At 47.3% G+C, this 13,964-nt stretch overlaps 1 protein-coding gene across 2 annotated transcripts in view; it reads left to right on the top strand.

Annotated features, from left to right (window-relative positions):
* The window catches only part of CCDC30 (coiled-coil domain containing 30), a 127,634-nt gene extending 114,751 nt beyond the window's left edge, over positions 1-12,883 (top strand). For both annotated transcript variants that reach the window (XM_065575188.1, XM_065575189.1), the window contains 7 exons: positions 1,268-1,433; positions 3,128-3,249; positions 5,336-5,477; positions 7,725-7,861; positions 8,252-8,366; positions 9,911-9,978; positions 12,429-12,883. In XM_065575188.1, coding sequence (XP_065431260.1) covers positions 1,268-1,433; positions 3,128-3,249; positions 5,336-5,477; positions 7,725-7,861; positions 8,252-8,366; positions 9,911-9,978; positions 12,429-12,642 — 964 coding nt within the window. In that variant the 3' untranslated portion in view covers positions 12,643-12,883. The remainder of the gene's footprint in view (positions 1-1,267; positions 1,434-3,127; positions 3,250-5,335; positions 5,478-7,724; positions 7,862-8,251; positions 8,367-9,910; positions 9,979-12,428) is intronic.
* The last annotated feature ends 1,081 nt before the right edge of the window (positions 12,884-13,964 follow it).

Below are 13,964 nucleotides of genomic sequence, written 5' to 3'. Positions count from 1 at the left end.
AAAAGTGCCATGTGAATGCCTTTTTCTCACTTTCAGGTGACATTGTAAATAAGTGGGCAGCATTATCCCCCATAAATGTAAACAAACTTGGATGATTTAGTTGAGGATTGGTCCTGCTTTGAGCAGGAGGTTGGACTAGATGACCTCCCGAGGTCCCTTCCAACCCTGATATTCTATGACTCTATGATTTTTTATCTTAGCAATTGGCTGAACAAGAAGTAGGACTGAGTGGACTTGTAGGCGCTAAAAAGTTTTACATTGTTTTGTTTTTGAGTGCAGTTATTTAATAAAAAATCTACATTTGCAAGTTGCACTTTCACAACAAAGAGATTGCACTACAGTACTTGTAGGAGGTGAATTGAAAAATACTATTTCTTTTATCATTTTTACAGTGCAAACATTTGTAATAAAAAATAATAAAAAGTGAGCATGTACACTTTGTATTCTATGTTGTAATTGAAATCAATATATTTGAAAATGTAGAAAAAGTCCAAAATATTTAATAAATTTCCATTGCTATTCTATTATTGTTTAACAGTGCGATTAAAGCTGCCATTAATCACGATTAATATGGTTAATCGCAATTAATTTTTTTAAATCAATCATGTAAGTTAACTGCAATTAATTGACAGCCCTACTTAAGAGCATCATTTTCAGGATAGGTACATAAATCCTTAAATATTATCCGTACATACATTTCATACTGGTTATGATGACCAGTGGGCTACTGGCTCTCAGTAGAGATCTCACATGCCAGCCTTCAATGAACTGTTATGCAAATATCCGACCCAGGGATCCCTGTAAAACCCTATGACCCCCCATGCCCTCTGCCAGTTGGCATCAGTGGGTCCCTAGGTCACTGTATTCTTAGCTCATTTCATGTCATTGTCTTTCTAATTCACAGCTCTAATGACTAATGATCTTCAGAGGGGGCTTTGCATTAGTAACTGGCCTGGTCTACACCTCTTTAACCATACCAATGTAGTTAAAAGGGTCCAACTCCCCCAGTGTGGATGCAGTTATACCAGAATAAAGGTGCTTATGCCAGTAAAGCTTATTCCCATGCGGAAAGGAGAACAAACTATGCTGGTATAAGGCGCCTTTATACCAATATAACTGGGTTCATACTAGGGGTTGTATCGATATAACAATTTATACTGATACAAAATCTCTGTGGGGACCAGGCCCAGAGTAACTGGGAAACCGTCAACTCGACTTCTTATCAGCGGTTGTCCATTGTTGCCTCATTGCCGTGACGTGCTTTTAGGAAGCTCCTGGATCAGCATGCGGAGGAGCTACAGCAACAGCTCAGACACTCGCACGAGACTGAGACTTTGCTGGCCAAGACTCATGCTGAGCTGCAGGTCAGGTTTCAGCAGCAGGAGGCACAACTGCGTATATTAGAGGAGGGGAAAAAAACAGCATTAAATGAGGTAAGTTACACATGGCTGCTCTGAGGAGGGCTCTTTGGGAAGGGGACAGGTTGGTGGCATAAATGATGCTGCTGTTCTAATGACTAACTTCAATACAGACCATCAAGTTAAGAGTCAGCACTTCCCTGTCAGCTGATAATGCTGCCGTGGAGACTGGAAATGTTTGTGGCCTTGTTATGAAAGATGTGTGTGACTCCGTATCCTCACTCACTTTGTATTGCTACCCACTGGGGGTGAAGGAGTTAATTTCTCCTCTGGGACAGGCGGCTAGGGGATGGGGATGTTGGTGTCACGTGGGCTTGCCTGGGTTGGTATGAATGAACTATCAAGAACTGTCCCCATACGGATGAATTTGCCTTGGGAGATACAAAGGAGGACCAAAGACTGGACATTAACTTTTAATGGCTGGGAGCTGTAGGAAGCAGGACGTGTGAACACGGCGCGGCTGCAGCTGGGGACAAGAGGCTTGGTATGAGCAGACTGGGATAGAAGATTGCAGCTGCCCAGGGTAGAGGGGAAAGAAACAGAGAGAGATGAAATCCAGGAGGCTTTGGACAGCAGGGGCAGGTAATTCCGCCAGCATGGGCTCTCAGTGAAGTTTTCCTTTTCCACGCTAACCTAAGGACCCTTTAGTACCATGCTCTAGTGGTGTTCTAGTTGACTGGTAAATGCTGGTTTGTTCTGAATAGGTTGTCCTGCTTTGCTAGAAATCCCCGCTGGTTGTCTTGCTCCCCAGTGAAGTCTCCACCAGGAGTCAACGCTCATTTGGACCCACTAAAGAGCCACAGTGAGAACAGAGGCACTGGAGCCAGAGGGCTCAGTCTTGGAGCAGTGGAGTTGCAGGGCCCGTGCCCAGAACTTGATAACACAGGGTCAAATCCTGAGAGGTTCTGAGCTCCTGCAGCTCCACTGATTTCAACAGGGATTCCAGGTGTTCAGCATCTCTTAGGGGCCTGGATTAGAATATGAGTAATGTGAAAACAGAGGGAGCTCTCTGTGGTCCCCTGCACAACACCATCCCACTCTCCTGGTTAATGCCTGGGCTACACTTAAAAATTAGCTCCACCTAGCTGCGTCGCTCAGGGCTGTGAAAAAGTCATGCCCTGAGCGCTGTAGTGAGACTGACCTAACCCCTGGTGTAGATGCAGGTAGGCAAATGGAAGAGTGCTTCCATTAACCTAGCTACTGCCTCCTGGAGAGGTGGCGTAATTGCATCCACAGAAAACCCCCTTCCGTTTGTGTAGGAAGCATCTACACTGCAACACTGCAGCTGTGCCATTGTATCATAGACAAGGCCTAAAGCTTATTGTGAATAGAGCTCCGTGGGAGGGTTGGGTGGGGGCAGGAGGATGGAACAGGAGAAGGCAGCCCCTTTCCTTTCAGAGCATGGGGCCTTTTGCACAGCAATCCATGTGGGAGACAATACACATGGGAGCTGTGTCCCTTCACTCTGTGTCCCTCCCAGGAGCAACAGGGAGATCCACATTCTTCCAACTTAGCTAGGAAGAGGCAGACTCCTCCTGTGGCAAGAGCAGGATAGACTAGATATGATTGTTCCTTTGTCTGGTTACTGGGGCAAAAAGGAGGCTTTATGACAGAGAAGCTGTTGAGCCGGGAGCACAAGGATTGAAAGGACATTTTCAGTCCCTACATTTTTTTAAAGAGAAATTCTAAAACATGCATCTGTTTTTCAGCATCTCCATTGTCAAAAAACCAATCAGAACCTTTCAGAGCAGCTGTCGCTGTTGCAGCAAGAGAAGGAAACCCTCCACGAGGAATATGATCGTCTCCTGAAGCAGCTCGATATCTACGTCAGGTAATTACCAAAGCAGCAGGGGCCACCGAGGAATGAGGTTGCACTGCATCTGCTCTTTGTGTCCCTGTTGTGACAATGGAATGGCTTATAGTGTAAACTTTGGTCTCCCATGTAAAATCCAGTCAGCACTGAGAGATCTGCTTTCATTTGACATCTTCAAAGAGAATCAGGCGGAGTAAATGTCCCACTTCTGCAGCTACTTCAGTCTGTGTTCTTCCATTCAGGAGCTGAGGGTGGGGCAGGGCACAGGCACCACGTGAGCAGGTGCACACAGCACTGGTGCTGCAGGACCTGCACTGGCTGTAGAGCTCTTCAGACATTTTTCATCCAAACGTTTTTTGACGGAAAAGTCTTTTACAATCAGATTTGAACCAGACTCACAAAACATTCCAGTTTCAAACAAGTTCACAATATTTGAGGTATTTGATTTTGGTTGAAATGTTTTGATTTTTTGAAAAACTTTGAAACAAAATTTTGAATTGTTTCCAGAATGTCGTTTTGTTTCTCTCGTGTTTTTACTCCTCCCCCTGTTTCTTTTTGAGCAACTGTAATTGTCTGCCTGTTGGTTTCCAGGTGGAGTTGAACGTACTAGTTTTGACCTATACAGCCTACAATGGCTTGTGTCCTGTCTTCCTGAGAGACACCTCTCTGGGCCAGCCTGCCACAGCAGACACACCGCTGGCATTAAAGAGAAAGAGTTACTAGTACGTCTTCTCCATGAGGCAATCTTTGCTTTGGAGCTAGCGCCCTCATTACATCCAAAGTGGCCTAATGTGTTGACCTTAAAAGCCCATCTACTTGACAGGGCATTTGGAGAAGTGGGTGGTGTGGGATGGGGGATGTTCTGCTGATTTGATTTCGTGGCTGTGAGCTGATTTATTGTGTTGTGTTGTGATGTTGGGTGGTTATTTTCCAGCAGCTGGTTGTCAGGGCACTTACAGTCTGTATGTGGGCATGTTTCTGGAGTTCAATCTGCACCAATAAGTGAATAAATTGATGAAGATTTTAAGCAGCAAGGAAGGAGATGCTCTGACTGATTATCCTGGGAACGGAGGGGTGAACGCAGAGTGCGGAGTTCACTGCCGCATTACCCCAGTGTTCTGCCAGTGTCACGCCACAGGTTCCAGGGATTGCAGTGCAGTAAGACCAAGTAGGGAGGAACTGAGCCTGGCATCTACAGAACCAAAGCTGAGAAAGGGAAGACAGAAGTGGTTGAAGCCTCATCCCAGGTTTATTCACTAGACAGGCTGGGATTGCTGTGTGTCCTGGTCTCCTGGGGAAGGATTGGATCGGACCCTTCTAGGAGCCAACTTGTGGAAAGCTGGGCCCTGCTTCAGAAACTGCTTTCTGATTGGCTGAAGTTGTAGCTTATTTAAAAACAAACAAAAACCAAGGTGGGCAGACCCAGACGTGAGGTACAGAGACAAGAGCCTTGTTACTGTGGTTTGGATTTTGGATTCGTGGCCAATAGGAAGATGAAAAGTTTGTGGGCTCATCTCTCAACAGTCATGCTCCCCACCTTAGGGTGCAGACAGTTCCCGAGGCTGGCAGGCTTCTGTCTGAGCTAACAGAGCTCAGAGGGCTCTGAACTGGGCCCAGAGGTTGGTACTGCTTCTGAGGCACATTCAAAGGCTGGCTTTGAATGGGGGAAGTTGGAACCATTTCAGAGAAACGACAGTATCAGTCAGTTAGGCTGGTCACTCAGCATTTGGACTGGCTACATTGACCCCACAGCAGATCCACTGGTTGTATTGTTCTGCCTGGGTAACATTCTCCTTCCTCTGACCCGTGCCGGGATTGTACAGATTCCATGTGGCAATCTGAGCAAGTGCTAGGCATCTGGTGTATTGTTCTTCGTGTAAAAAACCAGTCAAGCATTTTAATAGGCTACTATTTGTAGAATAGAATCTCAGGGTTGGAAGGGACCTCAGGAGGTCATCTAGTCCAACCCCCTGCTCAAAGCAGGACCAACCCCCAGAAAGATTTTTACCCCAGATCCCTAAATGGCCCCTCAAGGATTGAACTCTCAACCTGGGGTTTAGCAGGCCAATGCGCAAACCACTGAGCTACCCCTCTCCTTTCTTAGGAAACACAACGAGCGGCAACTCCGCCATAAAGCCAAGCTCCGCAGAGCCAAGGAGACGTTTATTCATGAAGTGAAGCAAAGAGATGTGAGGATTAAACAGCTTGAAAGTGAAATTGTGCTGTCCAGGAGCCAGACGGGAAAGGTGAGGAAGCAGATGACAGAGCTTTCCACTGGGGTCAGGGCCGGCTCCAGGCACCAGTGCAGCAAGCAAGTGCTTGGGGTGGCCAATGGAAAGAGGCGGCACGTCCGGCTCTTTGGCAGCAATTCGGCGGCGGGACTCTCGGTCCCTCTCGGAGGGAAGGACCTGCTGCCGAATTGCCGCCGAAGAATGAAGCGGCCCGGTGGAGCTGCCACCGATCACAATCGGGCTTCTTTTTTTTTTTTTCCACCACGTGGGGTGGCAAAAACCCTGGAGCCGGCCCTGACTGGGGGGCTGCTGCTCCAGGAGGGTCCCAAAGTGGAAGCTGCCCTAGCAGGGGCACTGGCATGCACGCCTTAGGAACTTAGCATGGCCCAGCTGTTCGGATGGAGGCTTAGCTCACGTCGCACAGAGCCCCCAAGGCAGGCGTTGTGTGTGTGGTTCAGGAATCTGGGAGCCAGCATGGGGAGCTAAGAGCTCAGCAGAACCCGTACCGTATAAACCATGTGAGTAACTAGACAAAGGCTCCAGTCCTCACTGAGAGAAACAGGTTCACACAAAGGGATTGTCTAGACCAAGCTTGTTCGGCGTTATGATGAGCCAGAAAAAGGACGATATTCGGGAAGTGAAGTCACCTCGTGTTTGAACCACCTGCCCAGGGCTTAATATGTAATGAAAGAGGTGCTGGGATTCAAGCAATTTCTTTACATCCATAACTGGCCTGCCAAGCCCAGAGGTGCCGGGGCTCTGACCTGCCAGGCCCAGAGGTGCCGGGGCTAGGAACTGCCAGGCCCAGAGGTGCCGGGGCTCTGACCTGCCAGGCCCAGAGGTGCCGGGACTCTGACCTGCCCGGCCCAGAGGTGCTGGGGCTCAGCCCTGGCACAAATTAAGTCCTTCTCCAACCTCCCAAGCCCTTTGCTGCGGCATTTGCCTCAGACTTTCCAGAAAAGCCCTACGCTGCCATCCAATCCAACATGAAATGTCAGACAGATCAGTTCAGTGTGGATAAAGTCGGGGAGGTGAAAATCAGGCTAATCGAGCCATGCTTGTGTAAGAGAGAGACAAGCATCTCTCAGTGGTTAGGTTCCAAGGAGACAGAGGCTTCCTGGGTACCACAGATCAGTGGTTCCCTGTCTGGTTTTGGAGGAGCCCACAGTCAGTGGCTTGGCAGGTTGGTGACCCCCACCATGTCATGCCATACCTTAATACAGTTGCCATCATCTCACTTTCTTTCCACTGTTTTTCTCCATCTTTTCTGTCTCTGTGCTCCCTTTATTCTTTCTTTGTGCTTTGGAATCCTTCCCTGTTGCCCATTTCCCCGGCAGGCCAAGCGCCGCTGGAGAGAGCTCAGTAGGGCAGGGCTGCATGCGCTCTGTCAGTGGAGCATAGTGTGGTGAGAGCGGAGCAGCACCCAAAGCTTGCAGCCCCCGGCCCAGCTGAGCACGAGGGGCTGCTGCAGGAGTCGGGGGGCGTGATTTCTAGGATTGGTTTAGTGAGGTGGGACAGATGTAGATTGAGCAGCTTTCTCTTCCCCCTCCTATCCGCTCCTCTGGGTGCCTCTTGTGCCGTCAGTTCGCCTGAGGCACCCACCCACCTTAGGAAACAGACCTCAGAGGAGGTTCCATTTCCAAATTCTCTAACATACAGGGTCACCCTAGTTTCTGGCGTACCTGCCTCCACTGAGCACGCTGCAGTTGCACCAGGACGGGTTTGGCCTGTCACATTAATTGATGTATTTTGTGGATTAGAAATCCTTTATTTGAAGGGAATGCAATTCCCCAATATTTAACAAACCCAAACTGCCCAAGTGCAGAGAACCTTCCCTTGTGGTGGGCCTGCCAGGGGAGGGCAGTGGTGATTTTACCGTGACTGGTGCTGCCCAGTAGCTCACTGTTGCCTGGCCACAGTAGAAGTTCCTGGAATACCCAATGTTACTTATTGAGACTGAGGTTTTCTGAATTAATTTGCTCTTTTCTGCAAAAACACAGGTGCCTTGGGGAGAACTCTGTGACTGGGAAATGAGTGGGATTGTCTCACGTCTGCTTCTGATGGTGTCAAACATTCTTTCCACCTGTCCATCTGAAATGCCATTGGAAGAGTGTGACTACAAGACCCTTTCCAGGCACATAACATCAAAGACAATACGTATTTTATAATCAGACCCCGGATGGTGACCTCCTTTATACAGCACTTCGAGATCTGTGGATGCTATATCAAAGCTATTGTTTCATGCTGTTTTCTTAACCACAGGAACATGCATTGATCAGACAGATCACCACGGAGAATGAGAATTTGCTCCAAGAGAAAAGAGAACTCTTACAGCAGCTTAATGAACAGGAAGAAGTTGGACGGAACAACAAATGGATCATTTCCACAATCCAGAACAGGTAGCCATCAATGCGGTTACCGAGTGCGCTCCTGGCCAGAGTTCAAAGTTAGCCCTTTCCGCCAAACTGCGTTCTCCAGTTCTGTGCCAGCGTCACGCCGATGAAATCCTCGTTCTGTGCATGGAGTAAAACTAGGGTAGCTGCTCCTCATGCCTAAAGGATGTAGGCAGGCCACTTCACGGGAATAGCTGCTTTGAAATGGCCCTGGCGCTGTATGGAACATGACTCGGTGTAGAACTGCAGGGACAATATGTTTGAAGGGTTTAAAGGGTTGTTTGAGTTTCTCAGCAGAGAGGTTGAGAGGAAATGCCCCTTTGAACACAGAAAATGGTAAGGGTGAAGATTCATGTGCAGAAAATAAACTGTGCCCTTTCTCTGTGACCTTCTCAGAGTGCAGTTCCTGGATGAAGAAAACAAGCGACTCCAGGAAAGCACCCTGCAACTTTCCAGTCAGGTTGGCGTTCTGGAACGTACTCTGAGGAACATCCAGACCCACAGCTTAGAGGTGAGATGTGCTGCCTTTCTCTGTAAAATGGGCACATCTGAGGAATTTCACCCTAGTCCCTACCAATGTACCTCAGCTTTAACCTCCTCTAGACACCACAGGAATTTTTGGTATATATGTCCGTATAGGACCAGACTTTCAAAAGTGAGTAGTACCCACTGTTAAAACCGCCAGAAGGGGAGGTGTATTATTAGTGCCCAGTCCCCTAGGCATTGGACTGAGCCCCACCAACTCGTTTCATAAATGACACCCCCCACAGATTGGCTGGTAATGTCACTCTTGATTAGCTGAATTGGAGCCAGTGGCCTAGATGTGCAAGGCTTCGTGGCTCATTTCCAGTCTGCTGAGCCAGCCAGTGCCCTCATCTGTTGTGTTATTAGGCCACATGTCATTGTGACAAAGGTGTCACTCTTTCTTACCTTTGTTCTTTTTTGTTTTTCAGTCATTAAAAATATCCCAATGACGTGTAAGGTCGGAAACCAGGAAAACTTTTTAAAAAGTGGGTAATTTTAGATATTTTACACAAATGACCCCAAAATGTCAAACATGGGGAGCCTAAATCCCTACTTTGGCACCTGAAGAGGTGTCGTGATTTGCAAAGGTGCTGAGCACTCCCATTTCCCATTGCATGGGCTCAGGACCTCTGAGAATCAAGCCATTTATTTGACTGGAATTTTCACAGTTTAAATTAAATAGGAATTGAGTGCGTAACTCCCTTAGAGACCTTTGAAAATCACAGCCTAAGGGCCTAAATATATCTGAAGCCATGTCTACACGACAGAGCCTGTACCAGCATAGCCTCCGAGTGTAGATGCAGCACAGGCTGACACAGGAGTTCTTCTGCCAACATAGCTACACCACCTCCCCAGACGGTTAGCTAGGTTGACAGACGTTGGCATAGCAGTGCCTCCATTGGAGGTTTTGCCACCATAGCTACGTCAGGACGGGGTGTGATTGTTTTTCACATTCCTAGCAGACATAGCTCTGCCACCATAACTTTGGAGTGTGGAGCAGCCTGAGTCTAGGCAACCAAATTTGAAAATGCTGGTCCCAGTGTGTGGTACAGTGGCTAAAAGGGAGAATAACAGATGTGTTTATAATAATAAGTCTGCTCCCCCAGGCCCCATGTGCTTATAAAGAAGAATATAGAATATAATTTGTTAGGATTTTCAACTACAAATGGCTACCTTTACTGGAGCAGATCCATTCAATGGAAATAACTTTTCCTGAATTATTTGCATATTGTTTTTTTCATCCTCTGGGAGTTATGCTCATGCCCTTGCATTGAACTGTTATTAGAAAAACCCATCATATAAATAACATCCCTCACATGCCACCGACACACGCAAAACATATGGTCCCTTGAGGTGTTTCATCTCTTTGGAATTCTCTGCGTCTGTGATTCCATGTGTTCTCTCTATAAATGTTATATTAAAACCTTCTTTTTCTCTCTAGTTTGCGAATGACACACTAGCAAGCATTGATTGCCTAGAGCATCCTTCCTACCTTGGATTTGTTGTTTATTTTTCTGGTTCTCTTTCTAGGACTTCAGGAGCATTGGCTTCTCTGAATGCCAGCTGCTAAGTAAGATGTTGCCACGTCCAAACATAAGGTATTATAAGTAAAAACATGCAGGCAGTGTGTCTATTTACTAATAGTGAGACTTATCATAGAATATCAGGGTTGGAAGTGACCTCAGAAGGTATCTAGTCCAACCCCCTGCTCAAAGTAGGACCAATCCCCAGACAGATTTTTGCCCCAGATCCCTAAATGGCCCCCTCAAGGATTGAACTCACAACCCTGGGTTTAGCAGGCCAATGCTCAAACCACTGAGCTAGCCCTCCCCCCAAGTGTCTGAGGAGAGTGAAGCTGTGAATTCTTGTTTTCCAAACACATGCTCCACCCTTTCTTTTCTTTGGAGATGTGTTTTAGTCATGCTGTGGGGAAAACGATTATATAAAAGCACATGGTACAGAGAAGAAAAATTCCAGAAATACATTTTCCAGCTCCTCATGATTTATGGGTGGTAGTTTAAGTAATAACATAATCATAGAAGACTAAAGATGCACTGCCAGCTATGTACACAATGGAGTTTCAAAATCTTTATCCCTTGGCCCATGCATGCACCATTCTTTTGAAGAGATACTGAAATAAATAATAAAATAATTTGAATGAAACCAGAAGACAGCTGGTCTGTGCCACCTAAGCTCACATTTAAATCACTAAGCGTAATACTGATTGTTAACATTCCTCAATTGTTATAGTTTTCTTTGCCAAGCTCAGGAGTACATGGTGCAAATGGATGTCACTGGATTCTGTTGAGCTGAGGGGTGAAAACATTTCACTGTTACTCTCATGTCCCACAGGTGGTGCTAAAATGTAGGGTTCTTTTTCATGATCTCGGGGCTAATGTCTCCATAACCATACATGGGAGTGAACCTTCTCCTGTAGTGCTAAGCGTCATTTCCTAAACAGTCTGAAAGACAGCCACAAAACAGAGTTTTCAGAACAGATTTCAGCAAACTCTTTGCATGCTTGGGTTCTTCTTCATTAGAAGATTTTAGGCCTTTCCCCACAATTCTATAAGCCTCTCTGTCCTGTCAGTAGATCATAATAACCATTAGTCCCATTTTCACAACTCTTCTTCAAGGGACTTGATAATTTGCAAAACTGTTTGCAATGAAACTTCAAAAAAAGCCCTCTGCCCGTGCCTTAGGAGACAGAGGGACTAAGAAACCCTTGCAAAGGGATTCCCGTGCTTGTCCCCCAGCATCCCAGTCTCTAATACATGTCTTATGGTCTCTGGGTCTTTGGAAGCCCCTCCTACAATGGGCAGGGTGTCTCCCATGCTAAGGGGAAGCCCCACTCTCCCCCTGTTTGGTGGGGCTACTCATACACACAGAGAAACCCTGCCCATTGGGGGAGGGTTTCCCCCAGGCCCTTGTTATAAAAGATAGGGCCAGTGCTTTGCCAGCTCAGTCTACATAACAGGCCATGCCCCTATGGGTATGGGAAGGGCAATGACCTTCTCTTGAAGATCCTGGTACCTAACCTGGAGGATCATGGGCCATTGGCCTGCCCAAAATTTGAAATTGGATTCTGGCTACAGCCCTCCCTCAAAGACATGGTTGGAATAACCATGGTGGGAGCCATTGGGTCACAGGAGCTTGTAGGGGTGTACTTATGGGGGGAGCCTTGAGGCACTGTGGGTTAGGAGGAGCCAAGGGAGCGAGGGAAATAGGAGTCTATCCCAGTTATGGGGAGCAGCCATCTAGAGAGCTGGGCGGCTTGGGGCTTGCCTCCAGTTGAGTTTGGGGACAGTGGGTTATGGGGGAACGTAGGTGATTTGGAGAGGCATGAGGATTGAGTGAGGTGTGGCAGGACCCAGAACTTGGTGCCCAGCCCATGTTGATCAAGGTGCTATGGGACTGAGTGGGAAGAGAAAGTTTTGCTTCTGCTGTTTAGCAGGGCTGGGGGTCGCAGGGCAGCCGCACATTGACTTAGGTTACAGAGGGGTTTTGCCATAAACATTAGCAAACATGTTCTGTGCAAGACAGTGCAAGAGTAAAGCAACTTGACAAATCTTATCAGCACTGCACTGTAAATATGCAACAGCAATGGACATTTCTGAACACAAGTTTAACCACATTTTACTGACTTCTTTCCCAAATTAAGTTTTCCAAAAACAGCTCCAAAACTTTTATTTTTAAATTAAAAACCACCTGTTTGTGACACAAATTGCCCTGTTCCCTTAAAGCCTGGCCTTACTGGCAAGAGCACCTGTTGGGAAGGAGGGGAGGTGTAGAGAAAGGAAGGATAGTCCAGTCAGTAGGGCACTAGCCTAGGATTTGGGTTCAAGTCCCTGCTGTGCCACAGACTTCCTGTGTGATGTGTCTCAGCCTCTCCCCCAGCTGTAATTGGGAGATAATAGCACTGCCGTGTCCACAAGGTGTGTGAGGACAAAAGGATTGTGAGGCACTTAGACACTACAGTACTGGAGGCCAGGTGACTGCCGTAGGCAGATGTTGGCAAAGTGAATTAGTGATGGAAATTCTTTTTCAGCTTCTCAGCAACAGGGCTGCCAAACTCCCTTGGCATTCTGAGAGCCATCCAAGATGTCAAGGCTGAAGAAGGAACCGAGACCCCAAAGTCCCTGTTTTCCTTATCACCTTCTCAGCCTTCTGAGATTGGTTACTTAAATGTGACTTCACCTGGAGACACCACAAACTTCCCAACACAGCCCCAGAGTCCAAGCTTCGGCTGCGATAGCGTCTAAGAGGGACTCCAAGGAGCTGCTCTCTGATTGGACTGTGGCTGTTGGCTTCCTGCTGCAGTGGACCACGCGTCCAGCCAGATCAGTATGTGTCCAATAACTCGTTCAATGAATTTTGTGATTTTTCTCAGCTGTTATTTGACAGCTGTTGTGTCAATCACTTGCCCAGCTCTAGCATCTCATACCAGATCGCCCTGTAATTTTTACATTCACAGATTTAATTCATTAAAAGGTTTTTTTAAAAGGGGTGTTTGTCATTTGGTCTCTAGATCACACAGGGAGTTGACACGTTCACAGGCCAGGGCCCTGATCCTGCCTCTGCACGGGTCCATGATGCCAGGGACAGATTAAATTTTTGTGGGCCTGACACCAAACATATTTGTGAACCCTCATCAGGGCCGGCTCCAGCTTTTCTGCTGCCCCAAGCGGAAAAAAAAAAAAAAAGACTAGCAGTGGCACTTCGGCGGCACCTCAATCGTGCCGCTTCTTCGGCGGCAGCTCAAAGAGGAAGAGAGGGAATGAGGGACCCGCCCCCAAATTGCCACCAAAGACCTGGACGTGCTACTGCCCCTTTGTATTGGCCACCCCAAGCACCTGCTTCCTTACCTGGTGCCTGGAGCCGGCCCTGGCCCTCATGTAGTTGTTATGGACCCCTTCCGAGTGTGGGCCCAGCGCGATGGCGCCATAGTAAACCTGGTACTGCTGGGATGGGGATGAAAACATTTATTCATAAACAAAATAAGATATTTGAAGCCATACTTGATTGAGACCTCCACTCAGCCCATAGAGAACAAACTGGGCTAACATCAATATACCCAGAATATTTGAATTTGGTTTACTTATGTGGGAAGGGGTTCTTTGTTAGTTTTGTCTTTTTTGTTAAAACACTCAGGGCCTACTTCTGGCCCTGAACACAAGTGCTTAACTAGCACATTTATGAGCCATATTAAGCCCCGATGTCCCACTCAGTGGAGTTGCATCTGCATCTCCCCTCCACCCACAGTATGTTTCATAAATACAATTTTGAAAGCTGGATTTTTCTACTTTGGTACAATAATGTTTACAAAACTTAAGTTACCGGGGTGGAATGCGGGGAGGAAAACTGCTGGTGCCCATCTTTTGCTGGGAGAAAAGGCCACTGAGAGACACACATACACTTTATCACAAAGGCTACCACAATCCAGCCTCAAGCCTCTATACCAACCTTCACACCTGGGCTCTCCCCCCAACACACACACACAACTAACCCCGACCTTCACACAAGGGCTCTTTTCAATGTCCCTGCTACCACTCCCCCCACTTTCACCCAAGGGCTGTCACCTTCC

Source organism: Chrysemys picta, chromosome 21, assembly GCF_011386835.1.
Source record: "Chrysemys picta bellii isolate R12L10 chromosome 21, ASM1138683v2, whole genome shotgun sequence".
NCBI classification, from domain to species: domain Eukaryota; kingdom Metazoa; phylum Chordata; order Testudines; family Emydidae; genus Chrysemys; species Chrysemys picta.
The sequence above is the reverse complement of the archived record's forward strand: the minus strand, read 5'-3'. Positions and strand labels throughout refer to the sequence as shown.